General features: G+C 42.5%; 1 protein-coding gene across 3 annotated transcripts in view; it reads right to left on the bottom strand.

Moving 5' to 3' along the window:
- Positions 1 to 27589, bottom strand: part of INTS1 (integrator complex subunit 1) — a 2399836-nt gene that overhangs the window by 1011772 nt on the left and 1360475 nt on the right. For all 3 annotated transcript variants that reach the window (XM_044089756.1, XM_044089757.1, XM_044089758.1), the window contains exon 25: positions 23876 to 24043. In XM_044089756.1, the coding sequence (XP_043945691.1) occupies positions 23876 to 24043 (168 nt within the window). The remainder of the gene's footprint in view (positions 1 to 23875; positions 24044 to 27589) is intronic.

The raw sequence follows: 27589 nt of genomic DNA, 5'->3' as shown, positions 1-27589 counted from the left end.
CAAGGGATCATGGAAGGTTCCCTTGTGTCAATCCTATGCTAAGTACATGCCTTAACTTCAACCTTCAAGGAGAAAATGTACACTTCTTACTCCTCTTCTTTACTTCTTGTGAGTGGCTGCAATGAACAATTGACACTTAAGGCAATACATCAGGTTGTACTTCTTTTTCTAGACAGTAAAGCACAGTTTGAGATGTTTCTTACTACTTATATTCTGTTAACTGGGAATACCCTAATGAGTAATGCTCATTGTCAGAGGGAACGAGAAAAGAAAAGCTCCAAAACAAACATTTAAGTCACATCATTTCTGTACATGGGTAAACAGATGGCTAGTCTTTCAGGCATCTTTTTTTCACAAAACTATAAAAAACATTGTGTAATCATACAGTACAGAGACTCTCTAATTCTGGGGAAAACAACTTGTCAGCTGAACAGACTTGTTCAAAAAAGAGACTAAACCCCTTTGGGAATGTTTAATGTTATTACTAACTTGAGATGAACCCAGCCACTGGGGATGCACAAGCCAGTGCATTTCTTTGTGCCGGTCCCAAGCCCGGATAAATGGGGAGGGTTGCGTCAGGAAGGGCATCCGGCGTAAAACCTCTGCCAAAAATTACTGATGCGGAGAAGTTTTCATAATTACATACCGGATCGGTCAAGGCCCGGGTTAACAACAACCACCACCAGTACTGTTAGCCAACAGGGTGCTGGCAGAAATTGGGCTACTGTTGGCCGAAGAAGAAGAGGAGAGGGAAGGCATGCCCGAAGGCAGGAAGAGAGGAGGAAGGTTAGGAGTGTAGCACTGAGGGTAGGAACTTTGAATATGTTGGCAGTATGACTGGTATAGGGAGAAAGCTAGCGGTTATGATGGAGAGAAGGAAGGTTGATATATTGTGCGTGCAAGAGACGAGATGGAAGGGAAGTAAGGCCAAGTGTACAGGAGGTGGGTTCAAATTGTTCTATCATGGTGTGGATAGCAGAAGAAATGGGGTAGGGGTTATCCTAATGGAACAGTATGCCAAGAGTGTTTTGGAGGTGAAGAGAGTGTCTGATAGAGTGATGTTTACGAAGCTTGAAATTGATGGTGTAATGATGAATGTTGTTAGTGCATATGACCCACAAGTTGGGTGTGCGATGGATGAGAAAGAAATATTTTGGAGTGAGTTGGATGAAGTGGTGGTGAGTGTACCCAAGGGTGAGAGACTAGTGATTGGAGTGGACTTCAATGGGCATGTTGGTGAAGTGAACAGAGGGGATGAGGAAGTGATGGGTAGGTATGGTATTAAGGAGAGGAATGCAGAAGGTCAGATGACTGTGGATTTAGCGAAAAGGATGGACATGGCTGTGGTGAATATGTATTTTAAGAAGAGGGAGGAGCAAGAGTGGAGGAAGATGCACATAGGTGGATTATATCCTATGTAGGAGGGCCAGTCTGAAGGAGATTGGAGACTGTAGAGTGGTGACTGGGGAAAGTGTAGTTAAGCAGCACAGAATGGTGGTCTGCAGGATGATGTTGGTGATCAAGAAGCGGAGGAGGAGTGTGAAAGCAGTGCCAAGGATTAAATGGTGCAAGTTAAAAAAGGGTGATTGTGAGGTGGAGTTCAGGGAAGAGTTAAGACAGGCACTGGGAGGCAATGATGAGTTACCGAATAGCTGGGTAACTACAGCAGAGCTAGTAAGGGAGACTGCTAGGAAGGTGCTTGGTGTGACATCTGGACAGAGGAAGGAGGACAAGGAGACATGGTGGTGGAATGAGGAAGTACAGGAGAGTATACAGAGGAAGAGGCTGGCGAAGAAGAAGTGGGATTGTTAAAGAGATGAAGAAAGTAGACATGAATATAAGGAGATGAGGCGCATGGCAAAGAGAGAGGTGGCGAAGGCTAAGGATAAGGCATACAGAGACTTGTATGAGAGATTGGACACTAAAGTGGGAGAAAAGAACCTGTACTGATTGGCTAGACAGAGGGACAGAGCTGGGAAAGATGTGCAGCAGGTAAGGGTGATAAAGGACATTGAGGGAAATGTACTCACAAGTGAGGAGAGTGTATTGAGTAGATGGAAAGAGTACCTTGAAGGGCTGATGAATGAGAGAGAGAGAAGGTTGGATGATGTGGGGATAGTGAATCAGGAAGTGAAGCAGATTAGCAAGGAGGAAGTAAGGACAGCTATGAAGAGGATGAAGAATGGAAAGGCTGTTGGCCCAGATGACATACCAGTGGAAGCATGGAGGTGCTTAGGAGAAATGGCAGTGGAATTTTTAACCAGATTGTTTAATGAAATTTTGGAAAGTCAGAGGATGCCTGAGGAGTGGAGAAAAAGTGTTTTGGTACCTCTCTAAGAATAAGGGTGATGTGCAAAGCTGCAGTAATTACAGAGGAATAAACTTGATCAGTCACAGCTTGAAGTTATGGGAAAGAGTAGTGGAAGTTAGGTTAAGAAGGGAGGTGATGATTAGTGATCAGCAGTATGGTTTCATGCCAGGAAAGAGCACTACAGATGCAATATTTGCTCTGAGAGTGTTGTTGGAGAAATACAGAGAAGGTCAGAAGGAGTTACATTGTGTCTTTGTGGACTTAGAGAAAGCATATGACAGGGTGCCTAGAGAGGAGTTGTGGTAATGTATGAGGAAGTCGGGAGTGGCAAAGTATGTAAGAGTGGTACAGGATATGTACAAGGGTAGTGTGACACTGGTGAGGACTGCGGTGGGAGTGACGGATACATTTAAGGTGGAGGTGGGATTACATCAAGGATCAGCTCTGAGCCCTTTCTTATTTGCAGTGGTGGTGGACAGGTTGACAGATGAGATTAGACAGGAGGCCCCATGGACTATGATGTTTGCAGATGACATTGTGATCTGTAGTGAGAGTAGGGACCAGGTTGAGGAGACCCTGGAGAGGTGGAGATATGCTTTAGAGAGGAGAGGAATGAAGGTCAGCAGGGCTAAAACAGAATATATGTGTGTAAATGAGAGGGAGGGTAGAGAAATGTTGAGGATGCAGGGAGTAGAGTTGGTAAAGGTGGATGAGTTTAAGTACTTGGGATCAACAGTTCAGAGTAATGGTGAGTGTGGAAGAGAGGTGAAGAAGAGAGTACAGGCAGGGTGGAATGGGTGGAGAAGAGTGTCAGGAGTGATTTGTGACAGACGGGTACCAATAAGAGTGAAAGGGAAGGTCTACAAGAGGGTAGTGAGACCAGCTATGTTATATGGGCTGGAGACGGTAGCATTGTCGAAAAGGCAGGAGTCAGAGCTGGATGTGGCAGAGTTAAAGATGTTAAGATTTGCACTGGGTGCGACTAGGACGGACAGGATTAGGAATCAGTATATTAGAGGGTCAGCTCAGGTTGGACAGTTTAGAGACAAAGCAAGAGAGGCAAGATTGCATTGGTTTGGACATGTGCTGAGGAGGGATGCTGGGTATATTGGGAAAAGGATGCTAAGGATGGAGCTGCCAGGTAAGAGGAAAAGAGGAAGGCCTAAGATGAGGTTTATGGATGTGGTGAGAGGACATGCAGGCGGTTGGTGTGAAAGAGCATGATGCAGAGGACAGGAAGAAATGGAAACAGATGATCCGCTGTGGCGACCCCTAACGGGAACAGCCGAAAGAAGATGATGATGATGACTAACTGAGATGGCTAGTCATTCACATTTTGTTATTAAGTATTTGGGCCACATGTTTATTAAGGCTCTTTCAGTGTGTTGATTTCAATCTCCTCTTTATATTAAATTTCAGGTATCCTGTTCTCTGGCAGATTTGTCCAAAACTGTTACTGCTCTATGTGTGGTAAATCTCAAGAAAACATCTGCTCCCAGTGCATTTATCCATTGCTTTGCCTTGGATCCCAGCTGTGGCTGAAAAAGATTTTTGAACCAGACCACCTACCCTCTTTTAACAAATATATAAAAAATGATTGCATCATATGGATACTATATCACTGTTTATTATACTACGTGGTTGGTTCCATAAAAATGCGGGTCTATATTGTAACTTCGAAGCTTGAAAACTTTGAATCTCATATGATCGACATCATATGAGCGAAGTTTTTAAACAAGGAACGTTACAACGGAGATCGCCAAAGGGAATATTTCCCTTCACTTCAATGTAGTGTGATCTCAGAGTTGGTATACTTAAGTAGTGGGGGGGTGTGGTGGGTGCAGGGGGGCTTGCCCCCTTGCATAAAGCGTTCAAGTACTTTTTTTATTTTTAGTTTGTTTATATTTTATGTTCGATGTTTGAAAACTTCACTCATATGGAGTCGTTCATATATTTGAAGTTTTCAGACTTCGAACATATAATATAGACCCTAAAAATGCAATGCCGTCACAAGGAGAATAATGATCCCTCTGGAATGCCAAATTGTTGAAACCATTTCCCAGCACTTCTTCCATTCAGCTTCATCTACCCATTGGTCTCAATGATAATTCAATGATTCATATATTCATATATAAATGATTCAATAGTCGACGCCCTCTCATCAAGTCTCCTCCCTATGGCAACCACTTCTGCAGCAGACTTACTTCTGTATGTCAAGCTTGAACTAAGTTCAACCTAGTTATATGTCAAGTACCCTCCTACCGACCCTATCCTTTCCTAATTCAATCCCTTGGAATTACCTACTGAGTACTACGTGTAGCCAAATCATTTCTCCCCTTTACCACTCTTCCCTTGTTTCCAGGGAGTACAGATATCAGACTACTAAGCCTCCCCTCATAGAATATTCCCTTTCTTTTTACTACACTCATCTGTAATCAGTTCCTCATGCTGGTATCCCTTGATGCTCTTCGTGTTCCACTGCTGCAGTAATCACATTCAGGTTATCTGCCTGCAGGTAGCCCTCAGATGGCCTGAATACCAGAGTCTTGGATTCCTGCGTCGGATGCTGTCTCTTCTTCCATGACGTCATGACGTCAGGGGTATAAAATATGCAGCCAACGCCATTACATCAGTCTTTCTTGCCGTGCGGTACCTGAAGCAGAAGCAGTTCGCAAGTGCTGGTCGGCCGACTTCTGAAATTTTCATTTTCGAGTTTCAGAACCGAAGTCTTCAAAAAAAGATAAGTGCCCCATTGGGGATCTTTTTTCTTGCTCCACCTGATGTCAGTAAAAGCTAACAATTGTCTTACCTGTGGAAAGCAAATACCTCAAAGATTTTCATTCGTACTGCATCCCATGCTTAGGCCCAGGCCACGACGTCCCTCGCTGTTGGTTCTGTGCCTCGTTCAACCCCCGAACTATTCGTCGTCAGGCTACATTTGCAGCAAATTATTTTGGTACTTGGTATCCGTAACTCCAACATGACTTCGGTAAGCCATCCGACTACTGATCTTCTGAAAAAACATAAGGATAAAGACAGAGACAGACCACTTAGGTCCAAAACTACAGACAATGCTTCCCCGTTAAGCTAGTCGCCAGTCCGCCGGTACTCAGTGAGGTGCTTTCACACCCTCTGATACCCGCTACTTCAGATTTGCAGTCCTCTACTGAGACCCATTCTGAGCCCGGTATGCCGCGAGATGCTTCTTCGACTATGGAACCTTCGGATGTCTCTACCTTGGATGGGTCCGGAGCCGCTGTGCAGGCATCGGCTTCTGAGGGTGTACTCAGGCCTACGGACTTGCATTTTAAACAGATGTCATTTTCTTCATCCAAGCCTAAAACTCACACCACGCCTAGAAAACCAACGTCCAAACCGCATGGTCAGGCCCATATGTCTAAAAAACAAATGCTTAGAATGGCTGAAGACGTTATTACCTTAATTAGGGAAGCCAGCCTTCCTCCTCTAAGAGACCTAGAAATGATTTTTTCTTATGATTCTTCTAATTACCAGGATTTTATCTACCTATGAAGATTCTGATGCAGAGGATTCCATTCCCTCTGCTTCCCCTCCAGAAGATTTTTCTTTTGGTAAAACCTTGCACACTCTTAGGGAGCATTTCTGCTGGGAAAGCCAGGATTACTCTGACTCCAAAAAGAGGCTTAGGGAATTCTTACTCCTTCCTCAACACAGGCCTTTAGCTATCCCTCCTGTTCTGGACATTGTAGATGATGCTTTCTTGGAATCTAGCCTTTCCCCAGACACTTTACCTCCAGCTCCCAGAAAATCTGACCGGTATTACAGAGTACCTGACTCTCAAGTTCCTCTTCAAGAATCCTACTGCGGATCTAGAGACCATTTCCCAAATACCAAAGGGCATTAAGGCTACTGCTGCCAAAATCCTACCCCTTCTGATAGAGATTCTAGAGTCTTGGCCAGATGGGGTAAGAAGGTATACACTTCTGCTACTTTGGCCATTAGGTCTTTGAATTGCCAGTTTCATATATTAAAGTACCAGCAACATATTATGGAACTATTTAAACAGAAAATTGTTTAGGTTTACACTGTACATATGCCCTGTACAACATAGCCTGATGTTATGTAATCTGTAGTTATGCTTGGATTGATGTTTTGCTGCTATACTACATAGAATATTTATGTTGTTTTACATAGCATATTAATGTATTTTTGTCTCATGCTGTCTCTATTGTAAGCCAGATAATCTTTTGTTTACTGTGTTACTGCATTGCATTTTAATGATTCCACTACTCTATCTCTAGTCACTACTTCGTTACAATTTTGCTACATCTTACCCCTACTCATACAATACTCCCTTTTCTCAAACCTGACTCCAACCTGCACTCTCCCCCATCCCTCATCCCAATCAAAGGTCTCCCCTCACTAAGAGTTCCTCTACTCCCACACAACCACCCCTTCCATACCCTACTTTTCTCCAAATTGGCTATAACTCTCACCTACCCCCAATTACTTACCACTGACACTCATCCAGTTTTATGAATCCTCTTTGTCCACATCTCTCTCAACTTATTTGTCTTCTTTTTCTAGGATTATCCAGCTACTTCAGCATCCTCATCTCTCTCTGGCCCTTTCTGGCGGAAACACCTGCAGTCAAGCTTCTCCCAGAATATATTCTTTCCAGTGTGAAATCACTTAAGTATGTCCACCTTATCTGAAATAAAGTAAAACTGCTACAACCATTCTAGGACAACCTCGTCGTAGCTACTCTCTACCTCACCAGTAAACCGCTCCTTGTTGTTTCCCTTATCTCTGTACTTGTTCTGCTCTCCCTTGGTCCCTACTTCCAATTTCTACTGTTGTACTCATGTCTGAGTTTTAACTCTGTCTCCTAGACCTCTCCTCCTCATAATCTGCCTCCCTTATCCAGCTGCATATACCTTACCTCTCCTGTAAACCCTACCCGGCTATCTCTTCCTCTTATTATACTTCTATGCCCTACCTTTACTCCCACTGAAACCACCTCAGGTCAGTTAACTCTGATTCTCAAGCTGAAATCTTCAACCTCTCCTGCTCAAATACCTTCTATCTGATTGTTTTCTGGGCTTCACCCGACAGGTGTAGCCCTCGCAACACTCAGGCTCACTTCGCTCCCCTACCCTACCCCCATTCTCACCCACTCCATTACAATTTCCTTTATACCAATCTCTCCCATCCCTTCCTGTTCCACCAGCCTCACAAACACCGCCTCCTGCAACATAACCACTCCCACCCACAAAATCTGTCAATCTTCACTATCTTACCTCATACCATTTAATGGCTCCGCCTACTGGTCCATTATATCAAACTCTCCAATATGCATTACCTTCTTATTCCCACAAAACTCCTCTTCATACTATCCTCCATGACCACCTATCACTTCCACCTTCAAAACCCACCCTTATGCTCTCCTACCTCCACATATTATCCACAAAACATCTTTCCTATTACTTATACTATCTCCCCAGCTCTATTTACCTCTTCCACCATATGTCTATTTAAACACTCCATCCTCCAAGTCCATACACCTACCTATAAGACTAAGTCATTGCTATATAAACTCCAACTACATACTGCCACACTTTCTATTCTTAGGAAAAACCTACTCTGCTCTGGAGACATCCATCCCAGCCCAGGCCCAACTCCACTCATACCTACCTGACCCCTACCAGACCCACCCCCTCCACAAACTCCACACAAATTCCTCCCCATCCACAACAGCATGTACAGAACCTAGCCCCATCACAAAACCTGACTATTCTTTCACTAAATATTCAGAGCCTAACAAACAAAGTCACTGAGTTCCACAGTTGGATGCCTCATACTACCCCACACATTCTCTCCCTATCGGAAACTTGGCAGTAGCCACAAATCTCTGACAGCGAAATACTTCCACCTGGCTATAGTATATTTTGCTCCGACAGACTTACTAAAAAGGGAGGCAGAGTAGCTATATTATACTCAAACAGCCTAAATATCTCACCTTATCCCTCACCCATACCTAATGTCTACCCAGCAGACGTTATAATACTAAACTGCCATTTGAACCTTCAAAAGAAATTTGATGTTGCTTCCATCTATCTTCCTCCAAGTAACAATTTACCTATCCTTGAAAACATTCTATCCTGGTTCTCCCAAACCATACCATATGAAACCCTTATACTAGGTGATGTCAATATTGACTGGTCAAAACTCATTACTGACTCACCTCAACTCAGTATCCACCTATATGGCTTCCACCTAATGATCTCATCCCTCACTCGCGTCCACAAAACGTCATCATCAAGACCTACAATTGACTGGATTCTTACCAACTCTCCCCACCACTACCATAATCCTACCACCTTACCTGACTCCCTTAGTGACCATCTCCCTACCTCTATCTTAAGATACTACTCTCCAGCACCAAAACCACACCTAACTAGAGACTGTCAGAAACTATCCAATTTCAATTCCACTCAATTCAACTCTATTCTCTCTAGTATAGACTGGACCCATCCTAAAACAAATCCCACTAGACGATGCTGTAAGTATGTTTAACAACATATTTCTGAATACTCTAGACTCCCTAGCTCCTTCTAGGAAAATCAGAATTAAATCTAATTTTGCTCCATGGCTATCTAAAGAAGCAAAGTCACTAATGAAACAATGGGACAGTGCTTGGAAAGCCTGGACTAAAACAAAACAACTCCCCCTCCTTCACAAATATAGACAACTAAAAAACCTATCAAAAAACATACTACATTAGATAAAAAATCCTACTACACCTCTGCACAGCTAAGCAATTCATCTAATCCTCATAAATACTGGTCTACCCTGAACAAAATCCTCTATCCAGGCAGACCTTCTAACCTCTCTCTCTCTCTCTACCCAGACTCACCTCCTGAAGAAACCGCTACCCTCCTAAACAAACATTTTATTGATAGGTTCATAGGTTCATTCTAGGCTATCTGCCCTAGGGCATTTATAAGCCTAGCCAGAGTGTGTTTGGCTTTTGCCACCCATTTTAAATTAATTTTGCTATGCCTTTTTTTGAGGTTAGTATACTGTGCCTCTGTCCAACAGTGACACAGAAGTGATAGCTGGGGTAAACCTATGATCTCCCATCCACTCATCAAGATTCCTCTTGAAGAGAGTCAATGTGGGACTCTGCCTAACCTGGACTGGGATTTTATTCCAGAGTGAAGGGAGCCTCTGGGTTATGAATCTGTCCCTCCAGCATGTCCTATTTATTTCAGTGCTGAGGTTCAAGTCTCTTGAGCGCGTAGCTCGATGGGATTTGGAGTTTCTGAGGTGCAGCATGTCCATTAATTCCGGGTTGGACATGGCTTTATACGTCAGGCACAGATTGCCTCTGAGCAGGCGGTATGCCACTGAGTAGAGCTGGAGTTTCTTTAACCGGGCAGCATATGGCATCTGTTTGAGCCCTTTGATCCTCTTGGTGAGGTACTTTTGGGGTCTTTCCAGTGGCTGCAGGTGTCTGGTAAGGTACATCCCAAAAGGGGCATTGTACTCAATTATGGGCCTGATGAGGGATGAGTAAAGAGGCACGATGACCTCCCCTGATCTAGACGTGAATCCCTTCATGATTAGGTGGGCTATATAAAATGTTTTTCTAACCACTTTGGCCACGTGGTTGTCAAATGAGAGATTGCTATCAACTTGGGTCCCCAGGTCCCTAATGACTTCTTCTATACTTAATGGATTACCACCTATGTGGTAATTTATGGGCACTTTGTTTTTGCCAAAGGGGATGACTATATACTTTTTGGTGTTTAGCTTGAGGCCATGGCTCTGGCACCAGATGTCTGTTTCTATGAGGCCCTTTTGGAGGATGCTTGTGTCAGCTGGACAGTTGATTATGGCGCCCAGTTTGCAGTCATCTGCGTACTTGGTCAGCCACAGTCCTTCCGTGTTGGCCTGTACCGCCGAGAAATATATACCGAACAAGAGAGGTCCCAGGACTGAGCCTTGTGGGACGCCACTTGTAACTGGTTTGGAGTCTGACATGGCTCCAGCAATTCTAACCATGTGGGTTCTGTCCTTGAGCCAGTTTGCAACCCATCTAGTGACATAGGGGTTTATATTTAAGCTGGTGAGCTTATCTATAATGCCCGAGTGGGGTATTTTATCGAAGGCTTTTGCGAGGTCCAGGTAGGCTGTGTGGACCACCTTCCCCTCGTCAATGGCCTTGGTGACTGTTTCAAAGAAATCGACCAGGTTTAAGAGGCAGGATCTGCCCTTAACAAAGCCAAACTGGGTAGGATCCAGTGTCTGTAGGTCCCCAATATCTTTATTTATGAGGTCCATGATGATCCTTTCCATAGCTTTGCAGACCAAGCTAGTCAGGCTTATAGGGCGATAGTTTCCAGGATCCGTTGAGGCACCACCTTTGTGGAGAGGGACCACTGTTGCTGTATGCCACTCTTTGGGTACATATCCTGTAGTAAGGCTAAGATTGAACAGTAGTTTTATGTTTGGGTTTAGCTTTTCTTGGAGTTCATGTAGGGCAGCCGGGACACCATCTGGTCCCATTGATGCTGTGTTTTTTGCTTTGGAGAGGGCGGCTCTTACCTGAGCATCTGAGATGTCAGGGGGGCAGCACTCTGTTGGGATAGATATTTGCCCATTTGGTGGGGAGAGAAGTTTGCACTGAACCTGTCAGCTAGGATGTTGACAATGTCTGTGGGCTCAGTGTACTTTTTGTCATTTTGGACTAATTCTGAGCATATCTGGGAATTCCCACCCAGGTTTCTAACATAACTATAGAAAGCCTTGTGATTATCCATAGTGTCCTGTGCAATTTTTCTCTCGAAGCTGGCCTTAGACGATTTTATGAGTGCCCGTAGCTTTTTGCTAATACTGATCAGAGATGCCTTCCCTTTTTGGGATTTTGCTCTATCATGTAGTAGCTTCCTCCTTCTATTGTATAGTTTGTTTATGGCTGGGGTACACCAGACAGGACATCTGCCTTTGGAGGATTGGGTCTTGGTTTTATTTGGGATTGCATGATCTATGCATTCCTGAAGGTGTTCATAGAATGCGTTTATAAAGGATTCTGCGGTTCTGGATTCTTACCATCCAGAATCTCATACCCACTAAGCCAAACTTAACTTCACAACCTACAGCACCCAACACTCAAACCTCAACTCAGTTCTCCTTTCAACGCACCTCTTATATTAAATCTTTACTTCTTAAGCTCAAACCCTGTTCTACCTCCACAGACAAACTACCACCTATCTTCCTTAAACTTGCTGCTGACTCTATTGCCTACCCTGTTTCTGTACTAATAAACAGATCAATTCTTGACTCAGCTGTTCCAACTTTGTGGAAATCCTCCTTCACTATACCATTACATAAAGAAGGGAACTCAACTGACCCCACAAACTACCAACCCACTGCCATTCTACCCCCCTAACATACTAGAAAAATGTATTCACACACAGCTTCTTAACCACCTCATCAAACACAAACTACTCACCCCCACCCAACATGGATTCCGTCACAACCATAGTACTACCACTGCCCTCCTTTCCCTTCACTCACACTACTGCAGAGGCAATGGATAACAATAAGCTTATCTCGTCTCTTCCTCGACCTCTCAAAGGCTTTTGATACTGTTTCTCATCCTTTACTACTATCCAAACTCTCAAACCTACACCTATCCATATCCTCCCTAGCATGGTTCACCAGCTACCTAACCGGAAGCCAACAATCTGTCAGATGGCTTTCATCCATCTCCCCCTTCCTTCCTACCCCCACTGGTGTACCCCAAGGCTCCATCTTAGGTCTCCTCCTGTTTAATGTATTCACCAATGGCCTGTCTAGCTCCTGCAAAGAGTCTTCCCTCATACAATATGCTAATGACTCCACACATATCTATCTCCAACAACATCTCCAAGCTCCATACCTTAACCCAAACAGCATTCCTTTCCACTGAGCAATGGCTATCTGACAACCAATTGATTCTAAACCCCAAAAAGACTAAGCTCCTGCTTTCCCTTCCCCGATCTCTTGCCCATCATAAATCATCATTTTTCATCAAATCCTCGAACAACACAACTATTCAACCTGATACCCACACAAAACTACTTGGAGTCATAGTAGATGACAAACTTCAATTCAACCTCCACTTACTCCAATGCATAAAGAAAATGCATCAAAAACTAGGTCTACTTTATTGAAACAAAAAAATTCTCACCCCAGAGGCTAGACTGACACTTGGACCGGCACTACTCCTCCCCTCCCTCCTTTACACCACCCCTATCCTCACCAACATACAAGTCACCACCCTGAATAAACTCCAACAAACCTATCACAAAATACCTAGATTCATCACCAACTCACCATAGAACACACACCATTGCATTGCATTAAACTCTCTCCAATGGCTAGAACTCCCCCAACAACTGCTTCTATCTCAATTTCAAATACTACACACTATTCTCTACAAACCTCTTTCTGTCCATCTCTCTCACCCTTAGTCTCCACCCATACTCCATCCTGGACCGTCCGTACATCAAACCAACAGCTACTAGACATATATCAACCAAACAAATCTATTGGGAAAATAGTCTATAAACATACTGTCACCAATGCCTGGAACAAACTCCCCCTTAGCCTACGATCCATTACCCACTACACCAACTTTAAAAATGAACTAAAAACTTTTCTACTTAACTACAAGACTTGCTCTTGTCATAAACCCACCTAGTCTCCCTCTACTGTCTCACACTTTGCTACACACCATTCTCGAAAAAAAAAAATTGATGATAGAACTTCATGTATATATTTTATGTATTAACAGCTTTGTAATTGTTCTCTTCTGTACTCAACTTTATTGTTTGTACTCAACTTTTTTATTATTAACAGCTTTGTAAATCATTTAACTAGGTTAGTACTACACTTATGTATGCAATCAATGTACTATTATGCAATTTTCTGGAGCTTTTCTCCTTGGGTCTCCACTAAAATTGGGTCAAATGCCCACTTGGACTAACCCGGTTAACAAATGACAATAAATAAATAAATAAAAATGATGCTGATTCCTGACTGTGCTGAACCACAAAGAATTACAGGATTTAATGCATTCTGCAGAACAAGTTGGTAAACATACTTTGCAATGTGGTTTTGACTCTTTAGAAGCATCTTACAGGGCTGCTGTCACTGGGTCTGTACTTTGAAGGCATGCTTGGCTTAAGGAGCAAAACTTGCCAGATCGTGTTAAAGCTAAATTACTGGATGCTCCCTTAAACCAAAACCACCTGTTTGGCAACAAAGCAGAAGTCCTCCTCAAAAAGATGAAAAAGCTAAATCTATGCAAACTGTTAAAGATTTCCTGCAAGTACAGCCTCCCAGATTTAGTAGGCATTGGCCTTCAAAGATCTGGTCCTTTCCAGTCTCTTCCAGGCCTCCTCAGTCCAAACCCAGGAACAGCAGACCACCCAGTCTCAGGCTACGCACAGGCCTAAGCAGTGGGGGGCTCCCACTTCCAAAGCTGGGAGTAGTAAGGCACCCCCCATGGAAAAATGGCACCATGACTTAACCTTAACCCATCCAAGCCTTGCTCAACTGCCTGCTCCCTTAGGATGAAAGCTCGCCCTGGATGCAAAAAACTGGGAACTCAGACAAATGGGTTTTGAAAATAGTTTCCCAAGGATACAGATTCCACTTCCACACCCTACCAACCCCAAACGGTTGGCCAGACCTACCCCCAAATCAGTGGGCAGAGGCCCGACAGCAGGTTCTCTCTCTTCAAAGTATCACGGCTATTCAACCTGTCCCAGCAGAAGAAAGGGGACAAGGTTTATATTCAAGACTTTTCCTGGTACCCAGAAAAGACAGCTCCTGGCGTCCTATCCTGGACCTCTCTATTCTAAACACCTTTTTGGTAATCCCAAAATTCAAAATACTAACACTTCAACAGCTGCTTCCTATGCTAGGCAAAGATGCCTGGTTGGCAACCTTAGACTTAAGGAAGCTTACCTGCACATTCCAATAAGGGAATCTTGCAGGAAATACCTAAGATTCAGGGCAGGCTCAATGCACTATCAGTTCTCTGCACTTCCCTTTGGCTTATCTACTGCGCCCAGGGTATTTACAAAATGTCTAGCTCCAGCCATTGCATTCTGCAGGCAGAGGAAAATTCAAATATACCCATACTTGGACGATTGTCTGATTCAGGCAGAAAGCCAGGACTTGCTATTAAAACATTTGGCATTCGTAAAGAAACTTCTTACCTCTCTGGGGTACACCATAAATGAAAAGAAATCTCACCTAGTACCCTGCCAACAGATTGTATTTCTAGAAGCAAGCTTGAACACAACTTCCCAGATGGCTTTACTCACTCCAAAGAAACAAGTTTATTTGACAACCTACTTCAAACTACTGGCCACAAAGACTCCGCTATCTGCAAGAAAAATTCTGCAGGCCCTGGGGTTCATGGCCTCTTGCATTCTACTAATTCCATATGCAAGACTGCATATGAGGAAACTACAATGGTATCTAAAAAGCCTATGGTGTCAACATTCTCAGGACCTGGAATCAATGATTCCTATCATTCCTTGTATAAAGACAGAGTTCCTTTGGTGGGCAGAGGCCTGCTACCACAACAAGGGGCTCCCATTCACTCTACCCCCTGCCACCCAAACCCTAACAACAGATGCATCAGACTATGCACAGGGGGCTCACTTGGCAGGGCAGTGCATTCAGGGCAAATGGAACCCGAGACAGAAGCACCTGCATATCAAACAAAAAGAAATGTTAGCTGTACAGAATTCCCTGACAGCCTTCAAAGACCGCATTCTTCCAGGACAATTACTGGTAAAGACAGACAAAACCACAGTTATGTGGTATATAAACAAGCAGGGGGAAACCCACTCGTACCCTCTCTGCAGACTAGCCATGGCTCTGTGGAACACATCCTTGAGCAACCAAGTGCACCTGCAAGCTCAATTCCTGCCAGGCAAGCTAAATTCACTGGCGGATGACCTGAGCAGAAATCTCATGGACGCACACAAATGGAAACTGGAGCCAAAAATATCCAAACTCTTGAGGAACAAATGGGGGACTCCAGAGGTAGACATGTTTGCCTCCCCTCAGAACTACCAATTGGACAAATTCTGCACAAGGACTTCCCACAGTCAAGCCTGGAAAGTGGATGCCCTGTCCTTTACCTGGGAAAGCCTCTCAGTTTATGCTTTTCCCCCTCTGCCTTTCCTCTCGAAGTTTCTGCAAAAGATCAAACAGGACAAGTCAAGGACAATACTGACTGCACCAGACTGGCCACACCAGCACTGGTACCACCTCTTGCGCAGTATGACACTACTGGGACCATAGCACCTGCCTCAGGCCCCTTCCCTACTGTCCCAGCAGGCAGGCCAGATTCTGCACCCTCAGCTTCAAACCCTGAACCTTGCAGCCTGGCTAATTCCTTGAGGTCTCCAATAGCATCCCTGAGTAAGCAGGTGCTAGATGTCATTCTGGAGCCAAGGAGACCTAGTACTAGAAAATCCTACTCTGAAAAGTGGAAAATATACTGTTCCTGGAGCCAGACTCAGGGAATGGAAACAATGGTGCCCAGCTTACCTCATATTCTTCAGTACTGAACATAAATGCTCCACAAGGGCCTATCCTTCACGTCAATTAAAATTCATGCCTCTGCCATTTCAGCACATTATAATACTGAGCCACCCCTCTTTTCTCACCCCCTGCTAAATCAATTCCTTAGAGGGGGCCAAAAATTTAAGACCCCCCCCCCCCAGGAGAGCCCCTACTCCAGCCTGGGACCTTATCTTTGTATTGGAAAAGCTCACTCTCCCTCCCTTTGAGCCAGCTGCAACTGCAGAGTTGAAATTCATTTTTTGGAAAACAGCCTTCCTTTTAGCCATCACTTCAGCAAGAAGAGTGTCTGAATTACAGGCCCTTATTGCAGTGGAACCCTTCATTATCTTCCATGTAGACAGGGTTTCCCTCAGGACCAATCCCTTCCTTTATGCCCAAGGTGGTGTCTAGTGTGGCCCTAAATCAGTCCATTCATTTGCCTACTTTTTTCCCTAATCTACAAAACAACTGCACTCTCTGGACGTGCACAGACAACTCAGATTTTATTTGGACAGGACTAAGCCTCTCACAAAATTTGAACAGCTGCTAGTTGGCTTTGCTGCAGAGGCAGAGAGGAAGGCCATTTCAAAGCAAACCATTTCTAAATGGATAGCCCATTGCATTCATTTCTGCTATAAGCATGGAAAACCTACCCCACATGGGGATAAGATCACATTCCACCACGGCTGCATCTACCTATACAGCTTTTCTCAGAGGAGTCCCTACCAGGGACATCCTAGAAGCTGCTACCTGGAGTTCTGTACATACCTTCACCAAGCATTACCACATGCCTATTTTTTTTCTAAATCCAGAGCTGGTTTGACCACTGCAGTCTTGCAGAGCTTAATAGCTGGCCCTAATGCTCTCTAACGTCTTCCTCCCTTCCTTACCTTTGGGAATCAACCCAAATGTGATGACTGCAACAGTGAAACATGAAGGACATAGTACAGTTGTGTACACTTACCATAAATGTATATGTTCGATTGTATTCACTGTTGCAGTCCTGGTTACCCTCCCTCCAGCCCCCTGACTTCTCTTGGCTCTACCTTTCCTTCTTGTTTGGTGTATTTAAGCTTTCTGGTGTATTTGCTTTTTGATGGAGGTGTACCATAACATATAATTGCTTCCCATTGTGGGGGCACTTGACATCTGGGGCAAGAAAAACTGATGTAATGGTGTCGGCTGCATGTTTTATACCCCTGACGACCTGACGTCATGAAAGAAGAGACAGCATCCGACGCAGGAATCCAAGACTCTGGTATTCAGGCCGGCTGAGGGCTACCTGCAGGCAGACAACCCGAATGTGATGATTGCAACAGTGAATACACTCGAACATCTACATTTATGGTAAGTATACACAACTGTACTTTTTGAAGAGTCTCCAGAACTGAACACACTACTTCAGCACTTGGGGTAGGGCAGTCCAGTCTCACAAATGCCTAATGTATATGCACAGTCAGTTTTGTTGAATCTATACAGCTTTAGCTGCTGCCATTGCTCATTGGGCCTAGTAGTCCACAATGGTAATCATTGCACCAAAGTATCATTTTTGCCTTCTATCTTGCAGTAAGACTGTCTGTGACTTGTCCACTGCATCTGTCAATATCATATCTATTTTCTGATTTAGATTACAGCTTACCAGAACATGCTGGTGCTCCTTTCCCACATCCTCTTTCTACCCCATCCTCACATTTTAGTGTTATACACACAGCACTTTATTCAGTTTTCTATACTGCAAGTTAAGTTGATATGTACATACAGATCACGTTTAATCTCAGAATGGATTCCTGGCCAGTAACTTTTTTCATCCAATATTTCTCCCTTTGGCATTACACTGCTCATCTTAACTTTCAGCTAGCTTTCCAACCATCTGCTCCACTTTGCTTTCCATGCTCATGCCCCTTAGATTCCGGAATAGTCTCTCATGATAAAATCAGGTCAAAGATTTAAAGGTTTTAGGTGTCAGTCTTAAGACTTAATAACCTTTGAAAAGCACGACAGCCATTATTCCTTGTTGGAGTTGGTACTTTTTTGTTATCCATATATTTAACAACAACGTTTCTGAAAATCTTTAATGAACAGTTTAACTTTAATGTAAGTGGCAAATTCTTCCAATTTCAAAAGTCACCAAATATTTAACCTATCAAGTTTTTCAGTTAACAGTAGGTTACACGATTTTGTATTTGTTCCAGTTGTGTTATACTGCAGATACAGGTTTTTCAAACAAAATCAAGTCAAGCAGGTAGTTTACAAAACATTTCCCGAAATTTGTACACGTAGTTCACTTTTTCCAGTCCCACTACTCCCTTACCTGCACAGCTATTGGCTCTGTGGAAGAGAAAAATAAAGGCCTGACTATTAGTAAGACAACCCAACACGGGCTAGCAACTCAATCACAGGACAAGCAAGATAGAGTGGCAGGAGTGAACAGTCAACACCAACCTGCTTAACTTAAGGGGAAGGAGACAGCCCAACCAACTGCAATACTAACCTCATGAGGATTCCGAGGAATAGTGCAGCAGCATGACAGACCTAGAAGTGTTCACTGATCTGAAGATTACAACATATCTGCACAATATCAGGCTAATATAGCAGATTCCACTCTAGCATCAAGCACATAAAGAACGTCAGATGCAAAGAGTCAGAGCTAACAAAGTCCTTGGCTGGCTGCCTGGGTGACAACCTCATCACCACTGACTTGCACCTCCAATTAAGGGATGAACAGGCCTATCAGTACTGGGAGACACTGATGGTTTGCAGGTGTGAGGGACAAAAAGACAAGGAAATATCCTCTGTATCTTCTCAAGTATGTTAGATGACTACTTTGAGCCTTAATTAAAAAAACAAAACATTATATTCAAATAGTGTCCCAAAACAGTAAGGTACGCAGAACTATAATGACTTCTTACCATCTTCTAAATATGACAGGGAATCAGATATGCTGCAGACACATCCCTCAAAACTGTTCAGAATTTTGCAAAAAACAGATTTTTTCCTAGGAATTTTGGGGTCTATTCCTCATAAAATCTATAATTTTCTGGCAAATCACTTGAGGGCTGAAGACACTAAATAATGTCAAACATTTGAGTTACAGAACTCATATACATCAAAAAATGCATGCTAGCAATTTTCTATGTTTAAGAAGCAATATTTAAAATATATTCCTGATTTAGGGCACTTTGTTCCCTACTATTTTTGACGTTGTCCAGAATTTTTGTGCTAAAACAGTGAGAAGTATGTCAACAGACTAAGTTTTTTTTAGAAATCGACATAGTGATCAATGTTTAATTTACAGTCAGTGATGAGTCCTGGATCTCCAATTTCACTGCTAGTGACTTGACATCTATTTTCATTCAAATGCATCTTCCCCAAATCTGATAATATGCTGGTAAAATTAAAAGTGAAACTTTTATTTCCAACACCAGGTGCTTATTTTGTTCAACTCATTTTACAACACTTGAGATAATAGGATTTCCTAATTTGCAGTACACTGTGCAGTTTGTCTCCTGTAGTTATAGCAGAGAAATAACGTTAAGTAGGACTGAATCCAACACACAACTATGACAGACTCCATCTGATACTTCAAGAGACTTGGAAAAGTGACATTACTCTAGTCACTACATTGCTCCTCTCAGTCAATTATTTGCCCACTATGTAACTATTAAAATTTTAATCCTACATGTTTTCAGAATTTTCTACTATTCTGCCTACTACTGACATTAGGATAAAAAAGCTTGTTTCCTTGATTAAGCTACCTTTGTGTAAATGCAAAATCGGTGCATACCTCCAGAACAGAATAATGGTGGAATCCCTTTCCCTCAGGTATCTATTGAAAAGTTATGACAGACATTCTACCAGAACTCAAACTTTGGCTACGCTGTATGCCATCATGACCTTGTTTTTTTTTTTTCTTCCTCAGCTCCTTCTCCACTTCCCCCACTATTTTTTTCATCAATTCACCAGCACCAGTCATTGCTCCTCCTTTTTTCATTCCAAAGCCAGATGTCTCCTCTCCTTTTCATTGGTAAATACAGAGAATTTATTCAGAATTTCAGCCTTCTCCAGTATCCAGTTAAAAACTTAACCACAAGTTCATAAGTGATTGCTAATGACGCTAAAGGACCTTTGTAACTGTAGGCATGCTTTCCAATTGTATTAGACATGGTTTGACACAATAGTTTTTTTTTTTTTTTTTTTAATGGAGAGTGTGATGCCCTTGCACTGGCCCAGTAATCAAGGAGCCTCAATCCTCACCACTGGCAACAGCTAAGGGACGTACACATTGGCAGGATGACAAGGACACACACAGTAAAGTACAATTTCCCTTAGGAACACAAATAAATCACAGTCAGTCTGGGGCTGGTTTCTCCCTCTTTCTCCAGATCCCCAACAAGACTCCTCAATGGCACAGCTATAGGGTTAAGATCTCAGCTGAGGGGCCAAGACCTCCAGCACCCTCTCCGTCCAACCAGTGCTTCGTGTCTCTGCTAAAGTAGTTGACGCATACACACACTGAGATTTGAATTATGCGCACACACACCTGGGGGAAGGCTGATAGAGGTTTAGTAGCTATACCCCCTTCTGCCCAGACTATAAGGTAGTTTCCACTGCCACCAACCCCTACTTATCACCTACTATAAGGCCCTTACAAAGGTGTCCAATCCTACTGTGTAATGCTACTATTAATCCAAATGGTAGTCTGACCAAGGCTTGCAAGGTTATTTATGAGTGGCCTGTACAATGTCACCAGATGTATGCAAGTACTTTAAGGGCTTAAATATGTCTCAAAAATATTAGCCACAAAGGCAGGTTTAAATATATTTAATAATAAATAATAAAAGAACAAGACAATACTCAGTAAATCCAACACAGTTACTTCAGAGTTCAAAATCACAGGAAATATTTTAAAACAACATTGCAGGACAGTCTCAAATAAATACTGAAAACATCTAAACTAATCTTTACTATATTCTTGTCTATATCTAAAAGAGATAATATGCCCTAAATCTTACTTACTGCAAGGCAAGTGGTGATGAGTGATGATGAGTGGATGCTCTTGCTAGATCCAAGACAAAAGACACAGTGTCGCTCTGACAGTTTTTAAATTAATAGCACATTTTACAGCTTGGTTAGCTTGGATGACATCACTTTTTGTCACTTGACTTCAGTTCCCAGGCTAAAACAAAAACTAACAGAATTTACCATCTCTATGTTAAAAATACATATCCCTCAGCTGTTTGCTGTTGCTAGAAGACATAAAACAAAAAAACACTTACGAAACAATGCAGAAGGCACCCTAGTTCTAGACATCCTGTCTCCTTGCTGCACTGAGACTAACTTTTATAAGAGGAATCAAAGAGCAGTCTAATTTCAATTTATTTTCTTGAAGTTTTGCCAGTTAACCCTTTTATGTTCTAGTTTCTACTGTTAAAACATACATTTGCACAGGTATACAGCTTACATGCATTTATGTTCTACATTAGCAGGGCAAGCTGTGGTTACATTTTAGCTCAGTACATAACATACAGTTCTGTATAAATCATGTCAATATTCACAGATGACAGAATTATTTACAAAATTCCAGATAGCTGGGCTGGCAATATTTCCCTATTTCACAGAGATTTATTTACTGACATTTGATTACTGGGAAAGTCCAACTGGTTAGAAGCCCATTTTCAGGGGAGACCTGGGCAGAAAAGCTCCAAATTATTACAAAACATTTTAAGAATAATTACTTTACAATCTTCCAAAATACAATAAAAACATCTGCAGTTTAAATAATTATAACAAATTAGAGATAATATAATTACATTGGTTAAGAATTGATTCAAGTTATGACATCCATTTAATATTTATAGAAATTTTAGTTAGTCTAATAGTTTACTTATTACCATTAACACTTACAAAGTGGGCAGTCATTACTAGTTTAGTTATTTCTCTTCCAGTGTATTTATAAATAAGGTGTTTTCCTTTTTTTGTTTCCTTTTCCATGTAAAAAAAATAGTATGAGAGGCATGTGTGTCACTGAGTATATGGACATAGGGATGAGAAAAAAAATCAGAACTGTGCCGAGCTACTCATATAAAAAAAGAGGAATTCCTATGTTTCCCCTGAAAAAAGGACTCAGAGCTAGACCTATAAATTCTGAGCATCTGTAATACACTGTTCTACTATTCCAAAGGAAATACCACATACCTTAGTCTTCACAACCATTACTAGGAAACAGGTCATAAATGCACTTTCTAAGGCCAGGAACACTGCATTTATGCTCCCTGATAACATTATGGGATGTTTAACAAATAGCATGAAACATGACCTCTCTGGTCCAATTGAATCAATTTCAACTGTAGCCTACAGTGAGGTTTTGTACCCAAAGAATGGAAGATGACGAAGTCATTCCTATGCACAAAGGTGGTCCAACCACTTATCCTGGTAATTACAGGCCCATACGTCTTACCAGCCTCATATGTATGGCCATGGAAAGAATCATCATGGACATAATAAAAGAGGACATAAGTAACCTGCAAATGCTGGACCCATCACAGTTTGGCTCTATTACAGGAAGGTCATCCCTATTAAATCTGGTGGACTTTGTTGAGAGCGTCACCAAAGCACTGGATGAGGGTAAGACTGTGCATTCCACTCATCTCAACCAGGCCAAGGTTTTTGATACAATACTCTATTCAGGCATTATAGACAAGCTCACTAATTTAGTTACAAATCCTTTTATTACCTGTTGGACAGCCAACTGGCTCACTGACAGGACCCAGAAGATCAAAATAGGTGAAGCTACCTCCACCAAGAGGCCAGTAAATAGTCGAGTTCCCCCAGGGTTCAGTACGGGGTCCACTCCTTTTTGACATCTATTTCAATGAAATGGAAGCAAATGCTGAAGGATTACGGCTGACTAAGTTTGCAGATGATTGCAAGCTGGGGGTAACAATTATATCCCCTACAGACATTAGTATTCTTCGCAAATATCTAGCTCTGACTAGCAAATGGTGCCAAAGCCATGGTCTTAAATTGAATGCTAAGAAATGCATGATTGTACCCTCTGGAAAGTCAACCATCTTAGATAATTACCATGTTGATAATACTCCTCTAAGAGTCGACCTACTGGTCAGGGATCTGGGTTTACACACATACAGTAGCCTTACCTTTGACCACCACATGTTCACAGTGGTGAGGAAATTCTTTTATGTTGCACAACTTAAAAGTAAGGGCATGGCATCTAGGTGCAAACAGGTCATTAGCCCACTGTACTCTGCTCTTATCAGACCAGTCACAGAGAACAATACTCCCTTGGGTGTGTACCTGACCAGATATATGCAGCATTTAGAGGGGGCTCAGATGTTCCTTACTGAAAGGATACAGGGCATAACAAACCTGCCGTATACAGGGCACCATAAAGCCTTTTTCCTGTACTCATACAGATTGCTGAGGGGTGATTTATGCCACCCTTACAAGGCATCATCAAACCCCACACGTACAAATCTTTTGCATAGTCTTAAGTCAGAGAGTACCAGAAATGCAAGGTTTAGGGACCTGAATTTTGTCTGTGACTTAAACAGAACATGCTGGAGAAACAGGTATGGGTCCTGGAAACTGCTCCAACTATAGAACAGGTTTCCCATCCATGTAAAGCTGAGTTTGTCTAGTACCCAGTTCAACTGCAACCTAGACCACAGGATGGGGAATAGGTAATTTACACCGGGGGCCTGGCACCTATGTGCCTTATGGATAGAGGTAGCTTATAAATGCCTGTCCTTCGATGTCCTATTTGGATAAAGGACATCATTATTCTTTTGGGAAAACTTGGCTAGGCTTAGAAAGGCCCATCAGGTCGTTAGCCCAATAACAATCTACAAATCTATGTAAAACACAGAAATATAGACCTGAACACAGCACAGCATTTTCAGCTGTAAATAAAAACTAAGTAGTACTTACCCAATTGTATACTTCATCTCCCTCCTTAGTTTTCCGCATCCTCTGGACATATTTGAAAAAAATAGAAAGCAAAGCACCAAGAACAGCATCTGGCTCTGAACTGCTAGTCTGTTTTGTAAACAGGGTGGACATAATGGTAGACCGTTCCACAATTAGACGAGCCATATCCTAAGAAGCAAAAAAATAAAATATTTTATACTTTGCAAATTGCTAATTACTGTAGTAACATAATCCAGCATTTACAGAAAAAAATATCCTCATTAAACTTCCATTTATAATACATGCACCATGCACATGGAATAGACAAATGGAGTTGGTTAGCACTGTATTTTGTTCACTAGAAATTATTTTAATTATCATACATAAAGTAAGTGTTCTTAAATTGTACTTACTTTAGAAACTAAACAATAATAAATGTGATGGTACTACTCAACTAGTAGTGCAACATATAGAACATACGAGGGGTATTATAAGCTCAATTTTTAAATCTTTACAACATTCCAATTTACCTTCCTTGCACACATCAATAAACAACATAAATTTGATGTTAAAATAGTTTATGCATGGTTATAAAAAGTGTCAACAGCAACATTCCATAATCTGATAGGTAACATGTATAACAGAACTACAATGAAACAACTGTGAAAGAAGCATATGAGTAAAAATATATGTTCTACGGAAGAAACAAGTAAAGTACAGTTGTGTACCTACCATAAATGTAGATGTTCGAGTGTATTCACTGTTGCAGTCATTACACTTACAATACCTTCATCTACAAGCAAATACACCACATAGGTTGTATAGGATAGAGAAGTATAGATAAGTCCCAGCAAAGAAAGGGGGAAGGTGGGTGGGTAACCTGGACTGCAACAGTGAATACACTCGAACATCTACATTTATGGTAGGTACACAACTGTACTATGTTCATCGTGTTTCACTGTTGCAGTCATTACACTTGGGTTGAATCCCAAAGCTGAAGTTGGGTGGCTGGGTCTAAATAGGATTAGGAGTGGCCATGAGGCCCTGCAGAACTGCAGTGGCAAAGCCTGCTCTGGATTTAGAGTAAAGAGGTAAGTGGTAGTGCTTGGTAAAAGTGTGCACTGAACTCCAAGTTGCAGCCTCCAAAATTTCCTTGGTTGGTACTCCTCTGAGAAAGGCTGCTGCCCTGGTAGAATGTGGCCTAATATTCTTAGGCACTGACTTGCCATGCTGTGCATAGCAGAAATGAATAGTGTCCTATCCATTTTGAAATAGTCTGTTTTGAAATAGCCTTTCCTTGTGATCCTGCAGCATATGATACAAACAGTTGCACAGTTTTTCTGAAAGCTTTTGTTTTGTCCAAGTAGAAGCGTAGCTGCCTGTGTATGTCCAAAGAGTGTAGAAGTCGCTCCCCTTTATTCTGGGGATTTGGATAAAATGTTGGCAAATGAATGGTTTGGTTAAGAGCCACACTGGATACTACCTTTGGCATAAATGTTGGGTTTGTCCTTAGAGAAATCCTGTCCGGATGAAAAATGATAAAAGGTTCCACTGCCATTAACGCTTGCAACTCTGAGACTCTTCTTGTTGAAGTTATTGCTAGGAGCAGAGCAGTTTCCCATGATAAGAATTTTATATCAGCAGTATTGGCTGGCTCAAAAGGAGGCAGTGTGAGCTTTTCTAAAACAAAGTTGAGGTCCCATGTAGGTACTGGTGCTCTCCTTGGGGGTCTTATGTTTTTTGCCCCTCTGAGGTACTGTCTTAGCAGTGGATGAGAGAAAATAGGAGGTTCCTTATTGTAATGAGCCGAAATGGCAGAGGCATGGATCTTAATTGATGAGAAGGATAGGCCTTTGTCCAGCTTCTCAGTTAGGTATTGTAAAATCTGAGGAATATTTGGAACAAGTGTTTCAAGTCCTTGTGCCTGGTTCCAAGCACAGAATCTCTTCCATTTTTCTGCATCAGAATTCCTGGTGCTGGGCCTCCTGGCTTCCAAAATAACATCCATAACAGCTTTAGAGAAAGGTGTGTTCTGAGTGGCTATATTATCTGCCATGCAGCCAGATTTAAGGTTCTGAGTTGGCTGTGCAGGATCTGATTGTTTTGTTGAGTCAGAAGATCAGGAATTTGAGGTAAAGTCCAGGCTTGGCCTTGAGACAAGCTCTTTAGGATTGGGTACCAGTGCTGGAGTGGCCAGTCTGGGGCAATCAGAATCATTTTTGGCTTCTCTTGTCTCTGCGGTGGTGGTGCTGCGGTAGCATTGTCGCCTCATAGCAAGACGTTGTCCCGTTCGATTCTCAGCTAGAGCATCTTCTGTGTGGAGGCATACGTGAATGGGGTGTGCCTTCGTTGAAGGTTGTGCATCACGGCTGGTAACACGGTATGTAAAAATCCACTACCAATCATTAGCGGACCGGAGTTCTGCTGTGGCGACCCCTAAACGGGAAAAGCCGAAAGACACAAACTTGTCTGACTTTTAGGAGCAGCTTGGGAAGGAGAGGCAGTGGTAGTAGAAAGGCATAAACTGTTAGGGTTTTCCAGCTGAATGATAGAGCATCCACTTTCCATGCTTGTGGGTGATAAGTCCTTGTGCAGAATCTCTGTAGTTGGCAGTTGTGAGGGGAGGCAAAAAGATCTATGTCTGGACATCCCCATTTCCTTGTTATCATGCTGAAGACCTGTGGATTTAGTTTCCACTCGTGAGGGTTCATGAGGTTTCTGCTTAGTTCGTCTGCCAGAGTATTTGCAGTGCCTGCAGATGTACTTGATAGGTCAGTGCTGTGTTCCACAAAGTCATGGCTTGCCTGCTGAGGGGGTAGGAATGTGTGCCCCCTTGCTTGTTTATGTACCACATAACTGTAGTATTGTCCGTCTTTAGTAATAGTTGTCCTGGGTGCAGTAGGTCCTTGAAGGCTGTCAGGGCATTCTGTACAGCTAGCATCTCTTTTGATTGATGTGAAGATGCATTTGGTCCACGGGCCACGTGCCCTAAATACATTTTCCTGCCATGTGTGCCCTCCAGGCATAATCCGATGCATCTGTTGTTAGTGTCTGCCTGGCTGTGGGTAAAGTGAAAGGCTGTCCCTTGTTGTGGTGACAGGCCAGTGCCCACCATCAAAACTCCTGTTGCAGGCAGGGAATAAGAGTTATTATTGTTTCCAGGCTGCGGCAATGTTGAGTCCAAACACTTTTTAGACGCCATTGTATCTTCCTCATATGCAGTCTTGCATATGGAATTAGCAGGATGCCATGACGCCCAAAGCCTGCAGAATTTTTCTTGCAGGTAGCTGGGTCTTTGTTGCCATCATCTCAAAGTAATGAGTCAGTTGTCTTTGCTTGTCTGGTGTGAGATAAGCCATCTGGGCAGTTGTATTTAAGCTTGCACCCAGGAATATTATCTGTTGAGAGGGCACTAGTTTTGATTTATTTTCGTTTACTGTGTTTCCTAGGCAAATTAGTAATCTTTTTACAAATGCCAGATGTTTTAGTAGAATGTCCTTGCTCTCTGCTTGGATAAGTCAGTCGTCCAAGTAGGGATATATTTGAATTCCTTTTTTGTCTGCAAAATGCAATTACTGGGGCCAGGCATTTTGTGAAGACCCTGGTCACAGTAGATAAGCCAAAGGGCAGTGCAGAGAACTGGTAATGCATTGAGCCAGCTATGAATCTGAGGTATCTTCTGCAAGATTGTCTGATTGGGACATGCAGGTATGCCTCTTTGAAAGCCAAAGTAAC

The sequence above is a fragment of the Protopterus annectens genome, chromosome 12.part0 (genome assembly GCF_019279795.1).
Source record: "Protopterus annectens isolate FY-2018-M chromosome 12.part0, PAN1.0, whole genome shotgun sequence".
NCBI classification, from domain to species: Eukaryota; Metazoa; Chordata; order Ceratodontiformes; family Protopteridae; genus Protopterus; species Protopterus annectens.
This window is presented reverse-complemented; position numbering and strand designations above follow the sequence as displayed.